At 36.7% G+C, this 13,022-nt stretch overlaps 1 protein-coding gene across 2 annotated transcripts in view; it reads right to left on the bottom strand.

The window, feature by feature from the left end:
• The window catches only part of ZFPM2 (zinc finger protein, FOG family member 2), a 306,310-nt gene that overhangs the window by 233,199 nt on the left and 60,089 nt on the right, over positions 1 to 13,022 (bottom strand). Inside the window, exon 2 of one of the 2 annotated variants that reach the window (XM_051785155.1) lies at positions 11,922 to 12,080. The exons of the other annotated variant lie outside the window; for it this stretch is intronic. Within the exon in view, the coding sequence (XP_051641115.1) occupies positions 11,922 to 12,080 (159 nt within the window). The remainder of the gene's footprint in view (positions 1 to 11,921; positions 12,081 to 13,022) is intronic. 2 annotated transcript variants of the gene reach the window in all.

Genomic DNA, 13,022 nt, shown 5'->3' with positions numbered 1-13,022 from the left:
CTGTGCTGGGCCAGGAGTCAGAGCTGATGATCCTAGAGGGTCTCTTCCAACTCAGTATATTCTGAGATTCTGTGAAGTCTATCCCAGGCTCAGTTGAGCATCAAGGTCAGACTGAAATGGGCAACCAAGACAATCCATTTGGTGTTGGAGACACTGCAACTTTAAAAAGCCAAAAGGAAGCTTAGCAGAAGAGCTGGTAACAAAACACAGCTGTCAAGATTTTTTTTTCTTCTCTTTCCCCTTACTTAATGCTATTTTAGCAGCTAACATTTGTTTTGCACAAAGGAGTTTATTTCCTTACAGAATTTATTTTCTTTCCATTGTTTACTCTTTTTGTTCAGCCACTGACTACTTTTCAGTCTCAAAAAGACTATTTTTTTATATTTATTTTAGAACTGATTATATTTTTCTTCAATTTACTGGTGTAGACACTTAATTGGATTCAGGAAATGAATTATTTCTTTCTTCCAAGTCCAATCAAGTGCTTTTTGCCTTATATATACTACCAACTTTGCTACTAACCTGTTGATTCCTTTTAATCTCATTGTTTTGTTCTTCCCATGCTTTTTTCTTTACTTTGCTGCTCAATTACATTTTAAGTTAAAGGAGAAATAACTTTTTACCATCAACACCAAAGAGTGGTATAAAAGTATCAGCAATGATAAATACTCTAGAATGAAGCAAAACCTGGTTTCTGTTTTTCCTTGTAGCAGTGAAGATTGGTAAGTGAATTCTGTCATTTAAAAGAACATCGCTGCATGAAAAAAAGGCTCTTAGGAGCAAGGTTATATAATATCATAGGTTATGTTTAGTCATGAGTCAAGTAAGTCTACTGGAATTTCAGCTACGTCTCTATATTTGGTATTAAACTTAGGGTAGAACTCATCACCTCTAACCTTAGATGCCTGAAAGTTAAGCTAGTCCAGACTACTTATGTAGATGCTCCTATAGACAGGGAAGAAAGAAACCTCTAGAGTGACTCATCCTATTCTAGGATGCCTGAGATATGAGACCCCTCTTGGTGACTGAGCGAGCTGAAATGAATCATCCTCTTAAACACACAGCTTAGACCAGGAAACTATCTTTAGTCAGCTAAAGTTGGGTGAAACAAATCTCTGACTTATGCTGAAGTGCTGAATACACAAAATACTGCTTAACTAAGAGGAAAAAAATCTCATTCAAACAACTTCAATACTGCAATGTGGATAGAATTTTCATGTTGGCTTTACTATCTCTTACCAGCATTGACTGTTTCTGTTGCTCTTCAAAAACAAATCAAATTTTTTAATTTGGTTTTTAATACCCTGGTGTTTATCCAATAGAGAATTCGCTGTAATTCAAGGTGGTAAAGTTGGTCAAGAAATCTGAAGACTGCAAAAGAGACATATCACTAGAAACATGAGAGGGAGAACTCCAACATCTCTGACAACACTGACAAGTAGGAAAAGAGAGACTTGAATATTAACAAGTAATTTCACTTTAATCTTTTTAACAAATTAAAGACTTCCCAATTTCTACTTAATCAGCTTGTGCCACAAGTAGTTGCAGTATTTTAAAGAAGCACATGGGTTAGCAGTTCTTCTCAACCCTGCTGTTTTAATCCATGTTGTTCCTATCAGTATTAAGCTCTTACAGAAAGTCCTGTACAATATAACTATTGAACTTTCTTGACTAAGAATGTTATAGCAGCTGTTAGGCACTCTATAATGTATTTTGCAATCAGCTAAATCAACAAAGTATTTTTAACAATGAATAGTTCAGAATTGACAGATCTACTTTCTTGTTCATAACTGCTTATCACAGCATAGATATCATATATGTTTGCCAGGTGCTTCCTATAGTTAGGATACCTTCACAGAAGCCACTCACAAAAGATAAGGTCAAAAAACAGATGAAAAATGTACAAGCTTCATACACTCATGGTTTTATCATCAGACAAAATAACTTTGGGTGAAGGACTGTACCAGTCACAAACAGCATACAGCAGCTTCTATTAGAGTGAGAGAACATTATAAGTTTGAAATCCCGTTTGTGTTCCTTCTTCTTGGCAGCATAAATGTAAACTGAAATTGTTAACATCCTCATACAGCTGTTCAGAGTGAAACATCACTTCCCAATTATAATAAATCAATTCAGAAATAAACTGTTGCAAAGCCTGCAGCATTCTGTACTGCCAAAAGAGAAAACAGACATGATGCACAGACTTGGGGAGTCACTCACTGTTGACTTTCATTTGGTGAGAACATAACCTTATGTGTGCTAACCGGCCGGTGCGACTGGCTGGGAATGGGCAGGCTTTCTGGGGATAGAGGGGAAGTGGCCCTCTCCTTTCTGCCACAGTCTACAGTGGCAGTAATTCTAGATCCAACCAAAGAAGGATTCTGAGACTGTACATACAAACTAGATGCTAGAGCTTCAGAAACTATACATCAGCGATCAAAAATTGTCCTTTGTTATTTGCTTTATCCCACTGTCTGTGACCAGTAACACAGCTTACACCCACTGATAATTCTACTCTTGAATCCTAAGAAACATATTGTAAACTGAGAATTATTGCCAGGAACCTCTCTTCAGAAGCCATACTCAGTAACTTTGAAACAAATCACATATAACTTCAAATACAAATACTTATTTAATTCAGTGTAACTTACTTTTAGCAGCATACTCTATTCTTAAGAACACCAGTGACATGTAACAGACCTTAACTACCCTTCTTGTGGATTACCTCTTTTAAAGAATTCTGTGTATATATTTAACTCCAATTGTAATGGCACTGCAAGTTTTCAGCAGATATAAAACCTTCTGGGTATAAAATAATGCAAAAAAAATTTTTTAAATAAGCTCTTGGTATGGTAATAGAACTGCGAGAATAAATACAAAATAAATTGCGTGAAATGTTTCTGCACTTTGCCACATTTGGCAACTGGTGTGGGGACAAGGTAAACAACTACAGAGGGTACAGCAAATGGGTTTACTCTACAAGCCTTGAAAGGACAGAGAGACAAGGAGACAGAGAAACAGAGGGAGAAATCTGGTGCCATCACTACCAGACTGTTGCCACTTCATCTGATGTATATCAGAAATAATTTCAGTGAGGCCCATAAAAATCAACTGAGATACCCTACTTTACAGTAAATACAGAAAGTATGAGCAAAATCTGGCCTTCAGCTGATTGATTTGCTAACATACCTGAAAGAAATCAGCACTTGTACAAGTTAATCTACTGCATTTTATTTCAGATTATATTAATCACCTCAATACTTTGCTTCTTTGCAAGCAATTATTGTTTTCTGTCATGCTGATTAACAATCATAATTTCTCCTGGGATAAACCTCATTTGAAATAACTGTTGCCCTAAGCAGTCTTAGAATTATTTATCCCACAAATGTCAGAAACAATGCATTATCTCTTACCCTAACTTTTAGGATAGATCTACGAATACCCATGTGTTGGCGAGTACCTACATAGTGCAAGCTGTTAGCTCTTCAAAATAGTGCTACAAAACTATTTTAGTTCTTATTAAAATTACCACTCTGTTTCACAAAATGACACTTTGACACATTACATTTCAGCACAGTGATCATGTTAAAAAGCAGTGTCAATTATTTCTAACCATTTCAGCTAGAGCACTTTTCTCCCAGCACGTTCATCTAGACTGAGTCTGGCCTTCCTCTTTCTCTAAATGTTTGATATATTCTCATTAGCACCACTGTTTGCTTTTGAAGTTCTTTCAAGACAAGGATCATTCATTCAAATGTATTTCCTGCAGAAGAACAGTGAAACTGTTCTCTAAATTGTATGCCAGACTTCCTTTTTATTAATTAGTTATATATATATATAAAATCTCATCAGTTTGAGGGAGCAACTCTAGTGACATCAGTGTTACAAATGAGCATCATTCAGATATACTGGCTACCCAAGAGTTTCTACTGATTTAAAGGAAAAAAAAAGAAAAAAAGTCTTGCATCTTTTCAACCTTTCCCTATTAAAACTTCAAATAGAAGAACACTATTAGATATATTCGAGTTCCAACCTGAGGTTCAAACTCCATAGCTCTAGGCACTTGATTACAAAAGCAGCAGAAGCACATTTTAAAATATATTTGCATGCCACAAACAAAGCTATTGCTTAGTACGATTTTCAAAAATTATTTCAATGGAAATTGACAATCCATGAGATTCTAAACCACCTGCAGTGGAACAGAGAGACTACTTCAGAGAAACTCTAACAAGTTTCAGACTCTAACTTTGAAGGCTCTTCTAGCAAGTTCATGTTTCAGCTTAATTATATAAAAATTCTGTTCCTTCCCTATTGCAGAAATATTTCGTCTCTTATGAAAATTCTTTGTCCTACCAAGAAAACCTCATTTTACAATGTGCAGCTGAATTCGTTATCATATACAAATCCAGTTTTCATGTGATTTCCACACACATAACGAGCAGTAACAGATATTTTTTGCTACACAGTGAAATTTTAATGTACCTTGTTGTAAACTATTGGATGTTTTTATTTGAAATAATCAACCCTTCAGATGCCTCAATATCAAAAACAGTGAATTCCCTATCATTACAAGTATGTTTCCATATACATGTTGTATTACACATGGTTTCAAAACCAGTCTAGACTTCTGTTAGTCAAACCCAAGGAAAAGACTTTTCAGTTATAAATAAATGCTTCTTTTTCTCTACCCAGCAGCAGAATCTACCCAGCAATAATATTTGTCTTATTGATATTTGTCCAGTGATGTCATAAATGTGGCTTTTGCTTGACTTTTACTGATCCTTTGAACGTTAACTTAGTGTAAATATACCCACACTGACCCATACAATATACAACCTGTGAGCAAATCTGCTTTTTGGACATGAGTTGGCAAGAATTTTTTCCTCAGTGTCTCAGAAATCTTCAAAAGTATTCAGAATTTTTGGTGTGAGGGACACCAGAGGACAAAAAAGGCAAAATGGACCTTCATTTTAAGTAAAATTAGAAACAGATGTACAGTACACACGAAATAAGAATATCTGGTGAAATTTGTCATTTGTGCATTTCATATTTTAAAGAAGATTACCATTATTAATTTGCAATTCATATTCTGTCAAATTTGAGCTCAAATTTAAGTCAATCCAAGTTCAAGTTTTGTGACTTTCTAGAAAGGGGACATTACACTACTTGTTGTAATCAAATAATCCCTCCATGAATTCTATCCCTAGCTGTGATAGAATTCAGAATTTCATTGTTCTGAAAATGTGCTGACTGAAAAGGCTGGAGTTGCTTTGATAAACTGCTTAAAGTTGAGTAAGCTGTTTAAGTGTTTCTCTCACTTTTTAATTCTGCACAGTTAAAATAATGTTTTCTATTTGGATCTATGTATTTATTTATTTAAACATAGCTTTCTAGTTTCTTTTGAGATATAGTTTTCTGCTTGATGACCAATTATTTAATGTCTTGAATAAAAAAAAGCTTTGCTTTTTTAACTTGTCAAATTTTTATCCAACTAAAGCTGATATTATACCAACATGGATTTTAGTTGGCCTGAAAATGTGGCCTGAGAGGTTTAAATATGGGTTAGCAGTAAACAGAAAATTGTGTAGAATAGACAGTCTTGTATTTTTTATTCTGGCAGCCTTTCCATGCTGTCTAATGAATGGTGAAAAAAAAATAAATAAGGAAATCACTCCAACCTTTTCAGATATCCCCTTTCCCTTCTAGCAAGAAAACAGGTGGTCCTCTGAGGTCCAGTAACAGGAAAGAATGAGAAAGCACGAGAGGTAAAGCACAAGGTAAATGCTGATGATCAGAAGAAAAAGGTCTCCCTTTCATCCTGCTAGGATCCAATCTAATTCTGACTTAGCACCATTCAAAGTCTATTATCAGAGAAGCTCATTCATTTCTTTGTCCATATTCACCACCTGACAAACAGTATGGAAGATGCACAGAATTCAGTTGTTTCAGCTGAACAGGATACAGATAAACATATGAGAATGCTCACTCTGGGGAACATGAGAATCCAAGTGTCACAAACATGCACACAAGTCAGTAAGAGGTAACTATTGTGTTTTTGGACCGAGTCACATTGTGAGTTCTCATGTATATTCTAGTTATCCGAGGAGATGAAAATGCATCACACACATACATGCCTTCTTCTGTGTCTGATTACCAAAAATAATTAACGTATCCTTCATTTAGTTAGAAAGCCTACATGAAGAAAATGCAATGAATTAAAATAAATATAAAAAACTTAAAGGAATATGAGCTCCAGGAGAACAGAAGTATTGCCAGGGAAAGATAATGTCAGGCAAAGGGAGGGAGTGTGTCTGGTGCCAAGCAAAGCCGAGGGCTGTGCAATCACCTCTATCAGTGCTCTATCAGTGTCTACACTCCAGCCAAATCCAGAGAAAACAAGGAGTCAAAGATTCAGGTCAATAAGCTTATAGGCGATTTGCACAAACAGTTCCTGCAGCAAGGTAAAAAACAAAGTCATATTGGTTTTTCTTTTTTATTCCTTCTCTTTGAACTCCTTGGTCCAAACACACCCTGGAAATGTCAGTGTTATATGCAAGAATTTAAAGAGCTGAGCTTCTTAATCCCGTTAAGAAATAAGAACAAAGTTGCCTGTAAAGATCTCCTTATTGAGTTCAAAGTGATTATGGTATAGCTGCCATGTACTGATCCTACCTCCACTTGCTATAGCAAAAGAGTTAGAAATTTGTCATGAAATCCATTACTGAAAAGGAAAGAAACATTATTGATTAAGAGGTTTCTGGCTATAAAAAGGAACAACAACAACAAAAAAAAAGGCAAGCAAAAAAAAAAAAAGCATAAATCTACTTTTTGACCCAGAAACAGAAAATAGCAAGCATATTGTTAGTCATTACATGTCTAACATGAAAGAAGCAAAGAATATTTACACAGATGCACACAGCCATACACACAGACACAAAGTCATACTCCAGAGGAAAAAGGGACACAGAGAAATCATTTTCAGGGTGTTAAGAGTTTGGCTGGTATTATAGATGATAGCATGATAGCTTTGCACATGAAGTATGAAGGGAAAGATTAATACACGGACGAACTTAGCTTTGTATATGCTTTCTTATATGAGGAATCACACTGCAGCTGTTTCCCTGAATCTCAAGCCTGGCTGCACAATCAGGTCACATGGTTTAACATAAAAAATTCTAGTCCTAAGCTGCTTTGGCAGGCTAGTGACAAAATACTGTACATGAGCAGAAAACTTGGTTCAGGTTCTGAGCTCACTGCCTCGTGCCCAAGAAGAATACAAGAATACAGAAGCAGGTATGCACCCAATATGCAGGCCATAAATTCCTGGAGTCCTCTTCTTGCTGACTTAAAACTGTATATGAGTTTTAGACTGCACTGGATTCCCCTTATCCCCCTCTTCACTCACAAATAAACATAACCAATGTATCAGGAACTGCAACCACATATCAGCTGGCTACAGACATACATCACTACAGGCATACCTAGCATTCATGCTAGGGATTCTAAAAGCACTGCATCATGAAACAATCAGTCTCCATCCCACCTCATGTATCCCCCGTATCTTCCTACGTCACCAACTGAAGAACAGCTGGTATTGGGAAGCAAGAGTTGCTTGCTTTCCAATCTACCACCAGTAGTGTTAAGGCCACTGAATCTCCTTCCACTGAGGGCTGGTGCTAACGCTGTCTCATGATGAAGTACCATGGAAAGCCTACAGGAGGACCAAGAGCAACAGCCATGCTATAAGCAAAGAACAGGAGAATCTGACAAAATTGTCCTGGGAAGCATGGCAGCAAGAAATGGACGCGCCCTCCCTCTCTAATTATCAGATATGTATGCTCCTTCATTTGCCTCTTTCTCCTGGCAAAAGTCCCCCATTTTCTCTCTTGATTATAGACCTCCTCTATTTTCTTCTCCTGCCTCTTTCCTTCTCTGAACACAGCTATTTAACTATCTACTAATTTCAAGTGATCTCTTTCATTGCTCAAGATAACTCTTCCTTTGAAAGTTAATCCCTCATTGAACACATCTCCTAGGTACTATAATTTGTTTAGCCAGTTGCCACCCCTATGAATTAGCCATGGCTCCTACTCTCCTTGCTCTTTACAGAGAGGAAAAGGTGTCACCACCATACGGCAAACAGACCAGAGTACTTTTTTATTTTTCCTGAGGGTATCTAGGTACGATGACAGCAATCAGTGACTACAAAACCGAAGATAAACTACTTCACATCTCAGATGAGCTTGATTTAGTACTTTGCTTTTCATCCCATCACCTTCAGCTTGGCCTTTGCATTGTTCTGCCATTCGTGCCCCCTCCTTCTATCTGCCCTTCTGAAATTATTAGCCCTATCATGCCTCCAGCTCACTTCTTCTCTTGTCTCTGTTAGCATTACTTCGTTTTCTTATTCCAACCTATAACAGACAAAATTTAATCTGTATGTACTATCTCCTAGCTTCCAAAGTAGGTTTTCAGCCATCTAGTCTATCACTTCTCTGCATGGAAGACAGGCTACTTTCTCCTTATTCAGAATGTTTAAATACTGGCATTTATCTAATAAATCTTCTAGATCTGAATTTAATCTAAATTAATCTTAATCTGATACAGACTCTGATTCCAGATACTCACTATCTGGACATTAAAAAAAAAAAATCAGTAAGGGAGATTTCAGGCTTTGTGTGAACAGCATCATCAGATACTCTCTTTATTGGCAGTACATCAATTTGTAGTAACTAAGCATAAACAGCAGATTTCAAAGGCGGTTTTCAAACTGAAAAAATGTAATGCACTATCACCAAGGCTACCCTCTAGTAAATTTTTTGTTTCTACTCCAAAGATACAGACCAGTGCAACTTTGTAGTACAAGAACACTATGACTGTGTTGTTACTATTGCTACTTCCAAAATATTCCTTTTCCCCTAATCTCACTGTCAAAATTGCAAACAAATCAAATTTAAGTTCCATCTATTATGAGGCTCTTCTTCATCCAAAAGGTTAAAAAAAAATAGAGCTGGAAGCTTAAAACAATCCTTGGCAAATAGTAGGTCAGTAATTTCCATTCTAGTTTGGAATATTTATATGCCTTAAAATTCTTCACTTCTTCACATTTGAGTGTAAAGGAGGACTACATAGGAATACAGCAAAGTTAATTGTGGATTTGTGGTGTGGCAGAAGTGTGGAAGAGGAGAAATTTTCCAGATTCCTTGTTGCAAAAGCCATTAATGAGCAAAAGGAGAAGAAAAAAGTAATAGCCAAAAGTCAAAATTCTGAAACCTGAGAACAGTTGTAAAATGACATGTAGCTCAATCAATGTGATTAATTTGCTTCACACTTTGCCAAGGCTTTCGCCTCCACTTTCTAATTCTGGCAACTATTCTGCTGAATCTATCTCACAAACCCAAATTAATAAGGTGGGAATGACAAGTATGGCTTTATAAAGGTTAGCTGTTTGCAATTTAGAGAGTAAGAGACTGCTCTCTGCTTATAATACAATCAGGCACAGTTTGACAGGAAAATCTCTTCAGTCAAAAAGCCAAAGTTACCAAGTTGTGAACCTGTACGTCCTCTACTTTCATTCCTCTGAAAGAATCGTGAGTTCAGTAAATTTTTGCCTTCTGTACCTAGTCTGGATAGTTAAAAGCCTCTGGTTTTAGGTGATAATTGAATTTATATAGCTGGCTAAGTACAAAAAGGATACCATGGATGGAGCCTCACAAACAGCTCCTCCCCAACAGCTGTGCCACTTGTTCCCCATGCCTCTTGATTCTTGCAGGAAGCCCCACTACTCATTTGTCCTCTTTTTCAGAGTCAGCTGGGAAGAAACCCCGGAGGAGGGAAAGAGGACAGATAATACCTATATCTAAGAAAATACCTTTACTTTCTAGAACCTATAATGGAAAACATAGGTGACCTCATGGTAATGACACTTTAAGATGTATCCCTGAAGAAGCAGGACACTCAACAGAAGCTGAGACATTAATAAAAACCAGCACACCTCTACTCTCTCCCATTCCATCCTTTTCCAGGGATATTCTCAACTTGCTCCAAAGTGGGACTTTCTATCACACTGCCTCTGCTGGAGGTAGATTAGCGGTTTTATGTGCCCCTTGATCCTTAGAAATTTCCTTTTCAACTTTTCTTCTGTAGCAGTTGCACTGGAGAGGCTTAAGATTCTTTTCTAACTACAGCACACTTGGAAAAAGGACTGCTGAGAAGTCAGAAGGCATTCAGCTTGAAGAATCAGCAGATGTTCTTAATAAAACATATAATAATCAAGATTCAGATTTAAGTGTATTCCCCTTTGATTCCTGATCTTCTTTAGTACAATGGCCTGGATTCGGTGCTTTCCCTGAAAGATGTGTGTATTAAAGGAAAGATCCAGATAACTTGAAATTCAACATGAATTTGCAATATTGATTGCTATTAAAAACAAAAATCACATTTTTTTCTTTATTTCACCCAAAACCATAGTGCTTTCCATTGGTGGGCCCTGGAAATGTAGTGAGAAGTACAGAGAAGTAACTAAATCAAACCGATATGGTATGAACTGACAGTAGTGTATAGTCTTCCACTGCTGACAGAAGGAATTCAAGAGACGCCAATATAACAATTATGCACATGGTGGTTTAAATATTTATTTATTAATGCCAAGAGTAGGACCAGTACTTTTTTCCAGCTAAGGAAAGTGGTGTCTGAAAGGCATGTGAACAAGTGAACACGAAGTAATTGTAATACTTGTTCACATCACAGTTATAACAGTATTAAATTCTCTGTTTGTAAAGCGTTTCTGTCCATAATCTGTTCTCTCCTCACAGTAAGATTTGTAGCAACTGAACTCTAAACTATTGATTAGACTGTTTTGACCTCTTAGGTTGATTTACTAAGTATCAAGAACCTGTAGCAGAGAACAAAATTATTTTGTTGAAAGTATGTAAGCTACATAGAGGACATGTAGAAAACACATCGTCATGCCTTCCCCACTGATGACTGAAGACTCTGTAGAAAGAACTAATATTCTGCAGTCAGAACACTTGACTCTTCCAATAGATTTATTCGACTTTGTCCAAAACAGATGAAAATAATACAAAACCAGAAGCATATCAAGCTATCATGAAAAAACATATGTCAATATCTGGGAAAGAACAGAAAGAGAAATCATCAATATCCAAATGCCTGAGGGATTAGTGGACTAACAGAAGAACACCACCACCACAACTCCAGCTATTTGATAGGCATCCTTACCTGCAGAAGACAAACAACAAAGTAATCAAGTGGAAATCTGACAGGAAGAAGGTTAATTCAATGCTTGAAATAACAGCACACAGCAGTGAGTTTTTCCTGTCAGCCGCAAGCACAACCTTGCAGACTGAACACTGGGTAAGAATGAATTGGTGTGACTTATGCTAAAATACCTCTATCTTCAATAATTTGCAAGTAACAAATGCACCAAAAAGGTATCTGCAACTTCAAAAGTTATCCTTTCACAAATCACTAGTTTTCTACATACATAATAAATTCTATAATAAGCTCTATTTTAATCCTAGAATCTACAGACACAATCTGTTTTTCTAGCAATGTTTCCTAGGCAGAGCACTGTTCCTAAGCAATGAACAGACATGCTGCATTGCTAGCTTCGGATCTGCTGATAATTGACTTCTGAGGCCTGTTCTCTACAGTTAAATATGGAGAAAATAACACTTGGAGGAAAACGTTAAAGGCAAGACAATTCACATCCCTGAAAAGCGTCTTTCAACACACTTAAATATTTACCTCTTACCAGACTTAACTCTATGAGTGACTCTTTTCCCCATTAAGGTACTATATTAATAGGGTTTTTTGTAGATTATAAACCAAAAAATCTTTTTGACCAGTTGGACACAGTTTGGCCAGTATTCTCTTGAGAGGTTGGTTACAATGATTACCTTTATTACAAAAGAATTCCACTTCTTCACAGCTCAGATTTTCAGGCTCAAACTCTGCAGAAAAGCTTTCCTCCAATGGAAAGTCTTCTTTCGAGATAGTATCATTTTCCTCAGACAGGCACTCTTCTTCTTCATCCTCAGTGGCATCTTCAAGGGGCCCTTTAAAAAGAACCAGGAACACTGTGGCAAAACCATCTAAAAGGACAACGTGAAATAAAACCTTAGTGAACTTATAACTGGAGTTCTTTAGCTAGGTTTTCCTTCCACGGCAGTGTTCAGCATTTATTAGAATTGGACGAATAACATTTTATGGAAATTGAAATTGAAAGTGACTTTTCCTGATGACTTCAAACCAGAATATGCAAAATGTCATTAATAATATGTATTAATAATACTCACACATAGGGGGTTTTCATTATTCATTGGGCTCTAGTACTAAAACACAGACAGTTTTAAGAGCGGAAATCAAAGCTATATTTGCAAAACCACATAAACAGTGAAGAGCCTTCTCTTGTTTGTTAGTGATTGTTTTTGATGCTGAATTACACTACTTAAAATGTTCCTTTTACAGGCTTTGTTAATCAAATTAAAAATACTGACAACAGTGAATTATTACAAAGGTATTAAGAGCACAAACTTCAGTTTATTCTGCTTTTGCTTCAAGCAGCCCCCCGATGGTATCTGTAATCATTTATTTGCCAGACTCTTTAGCGGACTCCCAGCCAATGGACAGGACTCAGACAGACTATCCACTCATTTCACAGAGGGCAAACAAATGTTGTGGTAAACTACCAGCCAAGGGCTACAGAAACATAAACCAGTTACAGATGCAGGGTATGAGTTTGAATTTGAAAGGGCAGCCTGAGGTCTTTGACTTTTCTTCTAATTACCTAGACATAGTATTGCTACAGATCCTCTCAAAGAGCCAGTGCCAGACAGACATATAACACAAAACACCCTGGTTACTGATTGGAATGTACTCAAAAATTAAAATTTCTTCTTTCTTATACACACACACTTCAAAATCATTGGTTAATAGTAACTATTTGCTAAAGACATCTCTTGTGCAGGGTGTAGAATTTTACCCTAGATTTAAATAGA

The sequence above is a fragment of the Manacus candei genome, unplaced genomic scaffold (assembly GCF_025592945.1).
Source record: "Manacus candei isolate 608988 ecotype Guabito, Panama unplaced genomic scaffold, ASM2559294v1 h1tg000019l, whole genome shotgun sequence".
In the NCBI taxonomy this organism is placed as follows: Eukaryota; Metazoa; Chordata; class Aves; order Passeriformes; family Pipridae; genus Manacus; species Manacus candei.
Note: the sequence above shows the minus strand (reverse complement) of the source record. Positions and strands in the feature narration are given on the sequence as shown.